Source organism: Oratosquilla oratoria, chromosome 4, assembly GCF_046742065.1.
Source record: "Oratosquilla oratoria isolate Oo_2021 chromosome 4, ASM4674206v1, whole genome shotgun sequence".
NCBI lineage: Eukaryota > Metazoa > Arthropoda > Malacostraca > Stomatopoda > Squillidae > Oratosquilla > Oratosquilla oratoria.
The window spans coordinates 80,150,674-80,165,919 of NC_134780.1; the positions used below are offsets into that span (position 1 = coordinate 80,150,674).

The 15,246-nt window shown below is 41.1% G+C and overlaps 1 protein-coding gene across 8 annotated transcripts in view; it reads left to right on the forward strand.

Moving 5' to 3' along the window:
• LOC143024951 (histone-lysine N-methyltransferase NSD2-like) overlaps positions 1–3,139 on the forward strand; it is a 76,229-nt gene extending 73,090 nt beyond the window's left edge. For 7 of the 8 annotated variants that reach the window (XM_076184470.1, XM_076184465.1, XM_076184469.1 and 4 more), the window contains one exon: positions 1,033–3,139. In XM_076184470.1, coding sequence (XP_076040585.1) covers positions 1,033–1,506 — 474 coding nt within the window. In that variant the 3' untranslated portion in view covers positions 1,507–3,139. The remainder of the gene's footprint in view (positions 1–1,032) is intronic. The other variant, XM_076184472.1, reaches the window with a different exon arrangement.
• The last annotated feature ends 12,107 nt before the right edge of the window (positions 3,140–15,246 follow it).

Here is a 15,246-nt window from a genome sequence, read left to right on the forward strand (position 1 = left end):
TTCCCCCTACACAGAGGGTAGCCAAAAAAAAAAAAAAAAAAGGGCATAGAAACCACTCCCACCCATTCCATTTCCTATATATTCCACTCCCCTCCACCCTCCTCCCTCCCTCCTGTCTTGGCACCTCCAGGCTATTTTGTTCACCCATACTCATAACATATTTGTATTTGATTTTTCATTTCTACCTATTTACTATTATAGAATCCATAACTGTCATATTAATGAAAAGAAATTTAGGTATGGAATGGGTAAAGCTGTGATTGGGGATAAGTGTACTTGTACAATAAAATGGTACATTGTTAATTTGCTTGTGCGTTATAGGAAATTTAGGCCTCATTATACAGTAAAACAAGTTTGTAAATTCAGAGCCCTCACATGGAGGGGGAGGATTGCATATGCCCAGGGGCAGCAATTAGCCATGACTTGCTTCCCACAATGCTGACAAAATAATGATAATAAAAAAAGAAGTCAAAGAAGCCCAGAATATTTTACTGTAATTGTATTTATGTGTGACAATTTTTGCTTTAGAATTAACAAAATGTGAAATATTTTCCCATATCCTTTCTGCAATAGGGACATTAAATAGATTTCAAAATCTGTTAAATTATTTTGCAAACTAATAGCTAAAATGTCAACATGAAAATTTTATAAAGTTTGACTCAAAATTTCTTTAACACCCCCCCCCCCCCACACACACACACAAATGCTAAGTTGATTTACTGTTTTGGCTGAGGTGGGAAGTGATGATGGGTGTGGTAATCACTGAGAACTTCACCCCAGGGCAGCACTTAGGCATGTAAGGGATCAATGTATATTTCCCTATGACACTGAGAACTTTACATTGTAATTGTTCACAAAGTAAGACTGCTGAGGATATTTAACTGATACACTCAGTATGATAAACTTTAATTGCTGAAGAGGGGAGGTGGGTAAGTAGGGTACTTTTAAAGTTAAATATTCCTGGGTTGAGAATGCAAGATAGTGTAAAAGTAGCAGTCTTGTGTATTGGATTTTGATGTTCCTCTCTTTCAGCTCAGAGGTCGGATGGAAGTGCAGGGTCCAGGTGAGGGTAACCACAGCCAAGATGACCAGCAGCAACAAGCAGGCCCTAGCAGCAGTGATTTGGGAACTGCAGGAATTAATGGTGTGGAATCAAGAAAAAGGGAATTGTGCACAAGATCCAAAAGGAGCGAGCGAAGAAACGGAGATGTGTACACAGGACCACACTGCAATGGCTCTCAGGAACATCCAACCTCAGAGGAAAGCTCAAGCGTATCACTGCCACTTCAGTCCAAAGTTGCCAATAAGGTTCGGAAGCGAAAGAACGGGGTAGTGGGGGTTATATCCAGCGAAGAACACGAGAACTGTTCCGCAGTGCTCAATGTTCATGCAGGAGGTGAAGCCAAGAGTGAAAAGCCAAAGTCAGTTAAGATGATCAATTCACCAAAGAGCTCTGGCAAGCCCAGGGCAGCAGTACCTAAGCCTTCCATGGCCAGTGAGGCATAATTTGTTTTAGTTGAAGTCCTCTCTTCTTGTACAATTGGTCGTACTCATAACTTCCCAAGTTTGTCTTCTGCTTTGCTAAATACCAGCTTGCAAATCTTTCTCAAAATGAAAATACTGTCAAAACCTTGAAATTGTGAAAGTTTTCATGCATTGTCCAGCAACACTTGTGTCATTGTACTGTTTTATATCCTTTTTTTGTCATCAAATCTTCCTTGTGGTGTGTTGGTCTTTTGCTCCTTGTTCTTTTATTCCAACCAACTTCAGTGTTTTTTTCATTGTCCATCCCGTGTTCCTAGTATCTTCCTATTTGTTTTCTTCTTCATTTCACTCTAGTAGCATTAATTCTCTATTTTTTTTCCATGCACCCTACTCACCATTATTATTAACAGTTATATATTATTATTATTTATTATTATTATTACTATTATTATTATTTTTTTTTTTTTTTTCTTTCTTTTCTTTTCTTTTTTCTCTCTCCCATTTCCTTAACCTCTTGAATACGGTGATGCCACTGTATGTATCACGAGCTGTGAGTGTGGTATACGAGAATGTGGGTGTTGACTTCCTGGTTATATTTTATCTTGTTGTAGCTGAGTGACCGAGCCTGTATTCTTGATCACGTTTTCTGTAACATTATATTTATTCAGGTGAGAGAGAACAAGTATAACGGCAGTAAATTTATATTTTGTAATGTGTGTATTGTGATGTGTTATCGTACATCAGGCAACCTAATGTGTGTGTGAATATTTGACTTGTATTGAAGAGGTTAATGTCACTTGAAAACATTGTTTTTTCCTAGGGTCACTTCCATATATTATCGCTCTTCATTTTTGCCCTCACTCCCTCGGGTTTTCTTCATTTTACTCGTTATTTCCCATCACACCCTCTAATCTTCCTTCATCTGCTATTTTCTATTCACCTCTGAAGTTAAGAGTTTATAGATTTATCACTAGAAATTATGGGATTATATTTAATTGGATTAATATAGAAGACTTGTTCCCTTTTCCCTGCTCAAAACATGCTCTGCTTCTCCCAGTATATGGACTCGTCTACCTACATGTTGTTGTTGGCACATAGGCCTTTTGTTTTTGTTTTTTCCTGCTCCAAGCAGCAAGAACATAGCAGCTAATGTCTCATTTTTAGTTGGCGTCCTTCCCAACCTAGGCAAAATTGATATTAAAATTATTGATTCACTCTTTCACTGCCTTTTTCATTTTCACTTGCTTAGCAGAGGAACGTGTTTTTATGTTATGATCAGGTCATCATTTACGTTGTGTACAGGTTATCCCCATACTGATGTGAAGAGTGGCCTGAACTAAAAGATTTTATGCAGTTTGTCATATCCTAAGATAAAAATGTTAATGTACAAATACACCTCCCTCTCCCCATTGTATCCCTTTCAGACCATTCAACATTCATTCTTGCATTTTTCATTTTATTTTATTTTTTTTATGTTGTTCAATTTCATTCAATCATTTTAGAAATGTAGAACTGATCCACTATTCTTATCTCTCCATTTTCACCTTCCCCTACCCCCCTAATGTAAATAATTAGTATATGATTATCACTGGCTTAAGGAAAGCCATTGATAGAATGGATTTGCGTCTTTGTGGACAATAAACTTAAAGATGGATCTGAGTTTTATGTAACCTTTGTGGGGTGGGTTCATCCCATTATGAAATGATACATAAGAGAGTGAAATTAAAAAAAAAAAAAAAAAAAATCAAGTGTGTATAACAAAACCATCTTCGTGCAGGTGGTGATGATACACTACCAGATGCAGAGGATGGTGAATGAAGATACTGTATGTTAAAGAAAAAAACTGAAGGATAATTTGTTTAAAATTAAGGTCATGGTTGTTGTTGTCATTCCCTAGACTGTCTGTCCGAGCAGTCCTGTCTCCCCAAGGAATGCCACAGCCAAAACTGGGTTTTCCCACAAAACCTTTATAGAGTGTATGTTGTGTTGTTTGCGTGCATGATTGTGTATAATGCAGTCTTCCATTATGTGTTGTATGGTATGGGGTGAAGTGTTACATCCTGGGCAGCTGTTCACAATGCAGTCATCCAGCCTCTTCTGGTAGTAGCTAATGCCTCATTGCATTACCTTTGACCCAAACAGTATGATGGGACAGGAATAACATTCAAGAGGTACTGCAATGGAGGGAGGTGGGGTTAAGAAGGATTTTAATTGCTTATGATGTAGGAATGGAAAATGAATAGTTTTAGGTGATTGTGGGGTTGCAGAATGTTGCTATGGTTGTTTGTATATAGGATAGTGAGGGGTACTGGTGAATGTAAGAATGCAAGGCAGGGGTCTGAAATTGGTGAGAGTGGAGGGAAGTGGAACAAAACATTTACTCTAGTCCTCTGGGGCACTTTCCTCCACAGACACGTTGAACAATCTTGAACCCCAATATTACTCCCCCCTTTGTTCAAGATTCCGCATGACCCATTCAGTCCAGGTGCTTTTCCAGCTGCATGGGTGGTAGGAGTTGCAAAAGGGTAAATGGATTAAGGCGATGTGTTTCATGAAAGGGACTAAGGATGAACCTGCTGGGTAAGTGAATATACATTTTCCTCATGGTTAAATAAAAGATTGCAACAAATGGGTTAAGAATTTCGTGCATAGTGACACTGCAGAAAAGGCATACAATTTAGGAATATAAATACCAAGTGATGTGGCAGAAGACAAGTGCTGAAATGGGAGGGATGTTAAATAGATATCAATGTGTACAAAGTGGGTGTGTGCCTCTATTACCAACCCTCCAGGAAATCCCCTATACACAAAAGGGATACATTTTGTTTCATATATTGAAAGGAGACGGCTGGTGTGGTAAACTTGGTTCTAAACAGTATTTTCCTACCATTGAAGCGTATGCTTTTGGTATAAAATTTTCTTCTCTTTTCTGTTTTGTACCTTCAAATCTTTGTATATTGGAGTTTGGTACATGGAATTCCCATAGGGTTTTGAAAGGGTTTTTAATGTCGTGGTGTGTATACCAAAGGCCCTTTCATCCTTATTGTTGGGGCTGCCAAGTCAGAGCACCCCAATATCATCTGTATACCAAGGGCTATCCCTTTATGATGGAGGTAGCCAGTCAAAGAATGCACCCATTCCCATCCACCACACCTCTCATCTTAGCTCCTTGTGGATGAAGGGTCATCCCTGTCTCCTGCCTGCTGCCCATTTTCACTGAATGAACTTTATAGATCTTAGCACTTGGATTTGTCCTAAATCCCATAATTCATCCATCCTACCCACTGTCCAAGTCAGAAGCAATGCAGCGAGACAATACATCCACAGCAGGGCCATGTCACTGTTTGTTGATCCTCCTTGTTCCCTCGGAGAAAATAGAGATGGGAAAATCCAGGCTGCATCAAAATGTCCATACATAACCATTCTCTATTCACATCTATTCCTTACCTTCTTCCTTGCTCAACAGACATTTCTCTCTTCCTCAAAACACCTTTCACCACATCCATCTTGTCTTTGGTAGCTCCCTAAATTCACTCCATCCACCTTTACTTTCCACACCTCTTTTACTAATCTGCATTCATTCTTTCCATGTCCAAAATATTTAGATAATCTTTCATCAGCCCATCTACCAGTTCTCTTTCCACCCCTACTCTCCTTCCTCACCTCATTTCTCACTATCCAACCTAGTAACCTCTATCATACTTCTCACACTTCATCTTGAACACATTTAAATTTTTCCTCTCTGCCTCTTAAATTCCAAGTCTCTGCCCCATACATTGTTGTAGGTACTGTATTGGACAGAGACTTATCATACACAAGTCCATTCAACCACCGTCCCATCTCAGACCCTTAGGGATGAAAGGTTGCTTAGTATCTCATCAAGGTACAGCTGTATACAATAGTTGTGTATTTTCTTACCCTCTTGTTTTGATTTTATGTCCTGTCAAGATGTATTATGTTCTTGTGATTATTATTTATTATACTTGTTTAGGGTATTGGCTGCATGTTATTGTAAGGTTACAAGCTAAGTAGCATGCAGGTGATACCTTAGGGTTTATATGGGGCACCCCTGTGGACTAGAGTCACACATCGTTTTGCAATAGAGGAAATCTAGTCATAGAGAAATGATACCACTTTATTATACTGCAATTATCCTAGTTATGCTGTCCTCCCACTCTTTATACTGTCCTGTACCACATTCTCTAAATATTTGTTTTCTTTTTTGCTGAACCCTGTGGTAGGGGAGAAAGAATACTGCCACCGAGTTCCCACTTGAGTTGTAAAAGGCAACAAAAATGGGATGGGGATAGGACTAGGCATCCTACTCTTTGTAGCCCCAAAGGGGACATTCCTAAAAAAGCAAAGGTATAAGATTGTCTGAGAGTTTTCCAACCAGAACCCCAAAGTTTGGGTCTTTAAATGTGTGTGGATATGGTACAGATGAGAGTAAAAAGGAAGAGGTGGATGTGTTGGCATTGAGTGAAACTAAGTTGAAAGGGAGGGGCAAGTTTGAGTTTGGGAGGGTGTCAGGAGTGAAGAAAGAACAAGGGAGAGAAGGGGTGGCTATAGTAGTAAGTGAAGGGATAGGTGTATGGTGGAGTGGAGGGTTTCTTCAAGGTTAATGTGGGTGAAGGTGAAATGGAAAGATGTGGATTTTTGTAAGTGCATATGGGCCTAGTAGTGAGAAGAGTGTAGAGGAAAGGGAGGCTTTTTGGATATATTTAAACAAGTGCATAGAGGATTTAGGAAGAAATGTCAATGTAGTGGCATTGGGATATCTCGATCCTAGGGTGGGAGACGAACCAATAGAGTGGTTGGGAAGTGTGGAGTTCCAGGAGAAAATTGTAGTGGTGTGATAATGGAGATGTGTGTAGAGAGTTGATGATAGCAAATACAGTACAGTGTTTAGGAAGAAAGTCAAGGATAAGTATACATGGGAGAGGGTGGTACATAATACGATGACGTCTACGTCTGCTTCCTGATTATATTTATTTTGTAGTTGTAGCTGAGTGACCCTCTTATTTTGTGAACAGGCTTGATCACTTTTTCGGTGGTTACAAACATTCTGGGCAAAAGAGAACGAGTATAATAGCTATAACTTTATATTTTATAATGTGTGTATTGTGGTGCATCATTGTACATCAAGCAGCTAATGTGCACGCAAATATTTGACTCATATTGAAGAGGGAGAGAGTGGGGGAGTATCAGATCATTTGTTGGTCGAAGGTAAGTTGAGAGTGGAAGATAGATGGGGAAGAGGAAAAGGACAAATAGGGAGGTACTTCGAGTAAACTGCTTAAGTGAGAAAGAAAAAAGAGGAGAACAAGGAGCTAGGAGATGAATGGGAGGAATTAAAAGATAGAGTAGAACTTGGAGTGGAGGGATGAGAATTTTTCAAGGAGGGAGTCACAAGGTGTTCAAAGATGGTGTGTGGAACCAGGAGGACGGGAGGAAATAGAAGGAATGGTGGAATGATGGAGCAAAGAAGGTTGTAGAAGAGAAGAAATGAGCATTCACAGATTGGTTACAAAATAGGACTAGAGGAGAAAATATCACGGTAGGATATAATGTCAGTGAAGAACAAAATATAATTTTAGGAAGAGATACCGGACAGAATGTCAATGAAGGCCAAAATATCAAGATAGGATGTAATGACAGTGGAAGACAAAAGATCACGATGGGATGTAATTATAGTGGAGGAAAAAATATCACGGTAGGATATAATGTCACTGGAGGACAAAATATAATTTTAGAAAGGGATGCCGGACATAATGTCACTGAACGACGGAAGGCCGGCGTGAATCACGGTGACGTAGGGGGACAAAATGTACAAAATAGATCGGATGACCGTAATCGACCAGATGTCCGTGATGGGGGAAATGTTAATTTTGATAGGAGAAATGTTAATGAGGCATTGAATGTCAATGAAGGACCAAATAATAATAATATAGAGCAAGGCATAAATAAAAAACAAAATGATAATATAAGACATGATATTGAAACTCAAAATGTGTCAAAAAGAAATAATCAGGAGTTTCTTAAAACTATGTACTTTAATGCTCGTAGTATTAGGAACAAATTTCAAGAAATACAGGCGTATGTCAAAAGCGAAAATCTCGATATGATAAGAATAACTGAGACATGGTTAAATGGTACAGAGTTCGAAGCTGAATTTAATATTGCGGGATTTAAACACTTTCATCAGGATAGAAACCACAAGAAAGGTGGGGGTGTTCTATTGTACGTTAAAAACAATGTTCATGCTTGTGTTTTAGAGAAAGTGAAACAGGATGCATATGACAGTTTGTGGGTTGAGTTAACCCAAACAAATGGACAAAAAATGAATATAGGTGTAATATATAGGCCAAAGACATTATCATTAGCAGACGACAAACTGTTATTTCAAGAACTGTCTAGTTTCTGCAACCGGGATTTATTGATAATGGGTGATTTCAATTTTACTGACATTGATTGGATGACCCTTGAACATGGCCATATAGGTAGTCGCTTGATTGATTTTCTTGGTGACAATTACTTAATTCAGCATGTAAAAGAGCCCACAAGATATGGAAACTTACTCGATTTATTGATCACTAGCCGCGAAAGCATGGCAACTGATGTAGAAGTCGGTGAATCTGTTGCAAATAGCGATCACAACTTAGTCAGATTCAAACTCCTAAACAATTTTAGAATAGATACTTGTGCTTCTAAAATACCCGATTTCAGTAAAGCTCAGTTCATAGAACTACGTCAGGAGCTTCAGCTTACAGATTGGGAGGAAAAATTAAACGAAAGGCCTGTAGATCAGATGTGGGAAATATTTCAAAATACGCTCACTAAGATGATTCAAACTTACATTCCTTTTAAGAACAGACGTCCCCCAAATCAGGCTCGCCCAAAGTGGCTCGACAAAGAAACTGAAAAAAGTATTGCTAAAAAGAGACAGGCTTATAAGAAATATAAGTGCTCGGGTGCATCTAATGACTATGAAAGTTATGTATCAATACAGAGAGATTAAAAAAGACAATAAGAAAAAGAAAACGACAATACGAAATGAACATCGCTGAGAAATCCAAAGAGAATCCCAAAGAATTCTATAGTTACATTAGAGATAAAAAGGTTGTTAGGAATCACATTGGTCCACTATTATCTGCTGACGGTCAACTTGAATATTCAAATGAAGGAATGTGTAATCTCTTAAACAATTATTTTAGCTCGGTATTCGTAAACGAAACACCTCAAAGTGAATTCCAAACTGAAACCTGTGAAAAGTCTGGGGTAAACTTACTCACTACGGTAAATATAACAAAAGAAACAATTAAAAGGTGTATAGACAAACTCAAAGTTAATAAAACACCAGGGCCTGACGGTTGGCATCCAAGAATCTTAAAGGAAATGAAAAATGAGATTGTTGTTCCATTAGAAATTATTTTCAAGAAATCCATCATATCCGGAGATGTCCCAAGAGAATGGAAGCTAGCTAACGTTACTCCCATATTCAAAAAAGGTGACAAAAAGAAACCAAATAACTATAGGCCTATTAGTTTGACTTCGATCGTAGGAAAAATAATGGAAACTATCATCAGAGATGCTATCGAATATCATTTAGAAAGTAACCGTTTGATAAATGATAGCCAACATGGTTTCAGACGGAAACGTTCTTGCGTGACCAACTTACTCGAATTCTACAACACAGTTGTCTCGAATTATGACAAAAGAAACAATATAGATTTAATATATATAGACTTTGCAAAAGCTTTTGATACCGTCCCACACGAAAGACTACTTACTAAATTAGCTTTGCATGGAATAAGTGGTAGCCTATTAGGTTGGACTAGTAATTGGTTGAAAGGTCGAAAACAGAGAGTTGTTTTAAATTGAAAAACTTCTGGATGGAAAAGTGTTGCAAGTGGAGTTCCTCAGGGTTCCGTTCTTGGGCCACTTCTATTCATAGTATATATAAATGATATAGACCATGGACTAAAATCTACTGTTTCCAAATTTGCTGATGATACAAAACTGTGCGGAGTGGCAAATGATCACTCAAACCAATTAGATATTCAAGAAGATTTAGATAAATTACAGCAATGGTCTGAAAAGTGGCTAATGAAATTTAAGTTAATGCAAGGTAATGCACATAGGTAAAAATAACAGCAAGTACGATTACAAGTTATTTGGAAATTCGTTAACAAAAGTGGATAGTGAAAAAGATCTCGGCGTAATTATCAGTAACGACCTCAAATCATCCAAGCAGTGTATTTCAGCCTCTGAGAAAGCAAATAAGATTCTGGGATTGATTGCGCGATCTTTTGATTTCAAAAGTCCATCACTCATTAACAAGCTATATAAATCGTTAGTTCGTCCACATTTGGAATATGCTGTTTCCGTATGGTCACCGAATCTCATTAAAGACATTGACAGACTGGAAAAAGTACAACGGCGAGCCACAAAACTGATTCCAAATATCAAAAATAAATCATACGAAAATCGACTTAAGCACATGAATCTGTTTTCCCTAAAAAAGCGTAGACTCAGAGGTGACTTGATACAGGTCTTAAGATTTTAAAGGGAATTGACAACATCAAAAGTGACCAAATTTTCACATTGAATGAGAATCAGACAAGAAACAATGGTCTCAAACTGTCCGGAAATAGATTCAATTTGGAAGTAGGTAGAAACAACTTTGCCAACCGTGTAGTTAATGAATGGAATAAACTTCCTGCACAGGTAGTGCAATGTAGTTCAGTTCGAAGCTTTAAGAATCATTTAGATAAATACCTAAGTAAGATGCTGTAATTATTATAAATATGTTATATTATTTGTTTTTGTTTTGTTATAATTTGTCTGTCTGATTTTCATTTATTATTAGTTATATGTCAATTTATTATCATTTACTATTTACCTGTTTGTTTGTTATTCAACTATACCAATGCATTTATTTATGTATTTTAATTGTTATTTACATTGTTATAGTTTTAATTTGTTATAGTTTTAATTTATTATTAATATGATTTTTTTTTTTTTTGCATCCGACCTAGATATGGATCAAAAGGTCTCCTGTCGGCATGCTTTGCCTTTGTAATCCTTTGTAATCATATGAGAGGTACAAAGAAAAGAGAAGTAAAGCATAAGATAGAGGAGGCAAAAAAAGAAGAGCAGAGGCGAAATGTGGTAAGAGTATTGTGGTGTGTCTGACAAAAAGTTGCCCGTTGGTGTTGGTGAATGCCCGTTCTCTTTGGTAGTTGTTGCAGCACCGTCCGTTTTCTTTGTTGGTCACTTTCTCGGCGATAGCAGGGGGTGGGCCGGTGGGGGCAGACACTTAGAATTGTGATGTCCTGGAGAAAGGATAGGTCGTCTTTTAGTGTTGTTCTGTTGTAGGAGCTCCTTCCAGTGTAAGTCCTCTCATTTAAAGTGGAATGTCATCTGTTAGTGAACTAGAAGGCGGGCGTCATCAAGAGGTGAGTCCAATTGAATGACAAGCTATCTAGGCTCTTTTCGTTGACGAATAGTTCAACCATGGCCTCCAATTTACAACAAACATGATCAAGCCATTTACGGATTAAGGTGACATCCTTTCGTGGTTGAAGAAATTAACCTTGGTCGCAAAGTTACAGAGAATAAGTTATTTGGTCAGTTTTATTCCCTTGTATTTAGAGGGAGATGTGTTGGCTTATATTTGGAATTGAGTGGTGATAAACAGGCAAACGCAGAAAAAAAAATAATAACAATAAAATAAATAGATAAATAAATATATAAATAAATGAAAATAAAAACCTCCTTTTGCTGATGGTACATTTGTTGGCTTTGAGAAATTAACTCATAAGAAGTGTACAGGGGAACCTATAGATGTTTTTGCCAACGATATTAGAGGATTGATGTTTGTTAATGGGTTCTCAGACCATATTAGCGTTTCTTTGCAGCGAGTTCCAAATGTGTTGACAGTTGCTATGAGTGAATTGATTAGTCACGCCAGAATTATGGCGTCAAGACAGCAAGGTGGTTTATCGACTGTGACTTTTGAAGCGCCTATAAATGAGAGAATAAAGAAACCTGACACTAGCCTGTTCAAAGGGAAGTGTTTTTGTTGTAGTGGCCCTCGTTTGATTTGGGATTGCAGGGAACAAGAGGCGAGGTGCTTCAAGTACAATTAAATAGGGCATGTTGACAATCACTGTCAAAAACGGAACTCGAGTAACGAGTAATGTGTGACTACTGCGCCTTTAGTCACCCTTGCAATGCGAAAGCGTATTATAATGTACTGCCTATTGTTGCTTTAATCAATGTACGATTCTCATGCAAAGGCGCTTGTAGATATGGGATGTTCGTCAACGGTAGTTCACTCCAAGTACGAAGCTAACTGTGAAGGTGGTATCTTCATTAATGCTTTGATGGAAGCCAGATTGAGTGCAGGGGCACAGATTCATTGAAATTCGATGTCGTTGGTGTTTAATGGGGACAGCTGTAGTGTCTGATTATCTAATTGATGGTGTTGATGTTGTGCTTGGCGTTGGTGTCATTGACCGCTTGGGAGGTGTTACTGTCTTCCGAGGGAAGGTGTGCTTTGGTTCTATTGGTGTGGTGTCAGTTAATCAAGAAATTGAACAGGCCACTGTGGGTGATGGGACTATGTGAAAGCTGTCATTGAAAAGTCAAATTTCAATGCTTGGTTTGATGGACAGAAGTGGACTGTCAAGTGGTTGTGGAAGATTGATCAACCTGTGAAAATGAATGATAAGTTGTTACAATAAGAAACTTGAAGAAAAAAAAAGAGAAGAATTTGAGAAGGAAGTTGACAGATGGATAGCAGAAGGGATTCTTGTGCCTGTTCGCAAGCAAAGTTTCCGGGGGAGTTGTGAAACAGGTTGTACGATTCGTGGGTTTATATATCGGCAGGTTATGCGTACAGAGGAGAGGCACATGTGCTCAAGAAGTCTAGAGAGTAACTAACTGCGCGGGCGAAGGTGCTAGATGCTGTAAGCACACACAAGAGAGCCCTTGTTGGATGTATGAAAGGGGTTATGTCGGGGGGCATCGCTGTTGGTCAGAACACGCCATTATACTATTGCATACTGTGTTAGTCTCCTACTATGCCAATTACACTATCCCCCCCGCGCTCGCTCGCAGAAGAGATGCGAGGGGCCCTGGTATTCGTGAGCCGAGGATGAAGTTCGCTATTTCTTGATGGAGGAACCATTCTGTGCTGATTATCTGATTCTTCCTGCTGAGGTGGTCCGCCCAGACATTCCTCTTCCCTGGGATGTAGCGGGCTTTGAGTGACACTTGGAGATTCTCGGCTGGGTTAAGGATGCCCATCGTCAGAAGGCATAGTTCCTGGGAGACTGTGCCCCCTTGCTTGTTCAGGTAGGCTACTACCGAGGAATTGTCCGACATTATGCCCACTACTTTCCCCGAGACTTGATCCTTGAAGTGACGGAGAGCCAGGAGTACTGCTTTCAACTCTAGCCAGTTGATATGGGCTGTCCGCTCGACTGTGGACCAGGAACCGCTGATGTGATCGTCGTTGAGGTGGGATCCCCAGCCCTCCTTGGAGGCATTGGAGAACAGGAGGACTTCGGGGGGGAGATGGGCCGAGGGGCATCCCCACGAGCAGGTTGCACGGGTCCTTCCACCAGAGAAGAGAATCCTTGACTTCTTCGGTGAGGGAGATGTGTTGTAGGGGTTCTCCCTCTTGCGGGGCCCACTGAGACTTGAGGAGCCACTGTAGCGGTCGCATTCTTTGTCTGCTCCTGGGGATTAATCTCTCTACGGAGGCCATATGGCCCAGGAGGATTTGGCATTGTTTCGCCGTCAGGAACCCGGTCGATAGTGTCCTGTGCAACTAGGGAAGTGAGATTCTGGATCCTCTTTTCTACTGGGAAGGACTTCATTAGGGAGGAGTCCAGGACCATACCCAGGTACGTGACTCTCTGTCTTGGTAAGAAATCTGACTTCTCCGGGTTGACTACGGTGCCCAATTTCCGGACGAAGGTTAGGACCATTCTCAGGTGTTCTTGGCATAGCTGGGCGGAATGTGCAAGGATCAGCCAGTCGTCCAGGTAACGGAGTAGGCGAATTCCCCTGGAGTGGGACCACGCTGAAACGAGTTTGAACACTCTGGTAAAGACTTGGGGTGCTGTGGAAAGTCCGAAGCATAGGCAGGTGAACTGGAAGGTGTTGCCCCTGTGGACGATTCTGAGGAATTTCCTGGAGGAGGGATGCACTGGTATTTGGAAATAGACATCTTGGAGGTCCAGCGACACCATGAAGTCCCCTTCCCTGATTGACGCCCTTACGGACTCTGGAGTGTCCATTCGGAACTTCGTCAGGGAAAGGAACTTGTTGAGTGGAGACAAATCGATGACTGGTCTCCACCCCCCTGTTGTCTTTTCTACTATGAATAGCCTTGAGTAGAACCCCGGGTCCGGAGTCGAGACTTCCTCTAAAGCTCCTTTTTGGAGCAGAGTGGAGATTTCCTCCGCTAGGGCACGCCCGCGAGCCGAGTCTGGGTGGTAGTTGCTGACTTGGATGGGATAGGGAGAAAGGTTTGGGACAGTGTGAAAGGGAAGACGATAGCCTGCCTTGATGACTTGTAGGGTCCAGTCTTCCACCCCGGCCTCTTCCCATGCTCTTCAGTAGAGGGAGAGGCAACCCCCTATCTTGTGCAGACGGGCTGGCGAATTCCTAGAATTTCCTGTGGAGGGGTCCGGAGCCTCTATGTTTGCGTCTAGGTTCTCTAGTCGGAAAGGGGCGGGGCTTTTCTGTCTGCATTTTCGACTTGGAGTGGAGGGGTGGCCTTTCTTCTTTCTTCGAGTGAGGAAACGGCTGTCTTTGCGTCTGAGGGGTCCTCGGGGCTGATGGGGGGGGGGGGGTTGGCCTTGGCCTCGAGGTAGGGACGGCTACTCTCTCGATGGCTCTGTTATGCATCAGTTGGTTTTTGCTTGTGATTGCTGAATCCACCATGTCCGGGGGAATCAGCATGCGGGTTAGAAGGGGGGCCCTCTTCAATGGAGCATAAATTTCTCTGAGGAGGGGATCACTGGGGTCTCCTAGGATGGTGTCTCTCCTGCGTGACTCGATGTTGGCCCAAGACGTTGAGAGGCAGGCCACTTGATGCTTCAGGGCTCTGCTCGAGCTTTCCAATAGAGCCTGGAGGTTGCATTCCTCCTGGGGTTGCAGCTCGGGTAAAAACTCCCTTACTGAAGCCAAGACGCGTTCCAGCCAGGAGTTCACCGCGAGAGAGAGAGCCAGGCCCTGAACGAGGTCCCTGGATTCTCTGCCGGAAAGGATGACGTTTCTTCTGAGCAGGGAATCCACGTCCGCTTTGACAAGCTCTGGTAACCGAGCCTGGATCAAGGCTTCTTTAAGGTTTGTCCCTGATGGGATGTAGAAGCGTTTTTGCTGTTCCACTGGAACAGAGCGCCAGCGCGGTTTCTCGGTTGTCCGGTTTGTGAGTGCGTCGGAGGCCTGGTTCATGGCTCTTACCGTCTGTGTACTCCATGGGAGTTGGATTGGAGGTGGTTTTGTTGTTTGAGAATTGCCCGTCCTGAAGATTTCCGACTCGAACGTGGCTTCCTCTTCTTGTGGAGGGCTCAGTTGATTAGCTCTCCTAACTTTAGAGAGGATCTCTGAGAAGGAGGGTTTAACAACCATCGGGGATTCCGACTGGGAATCCTGCGAAGTTTGGTAACTTGCCCTCTCATCCCCGGTGCTGTGGACGTCGTCGTCGTCGTAGCTGGCGTCTGTCCGGTCAGCGAGAAACAC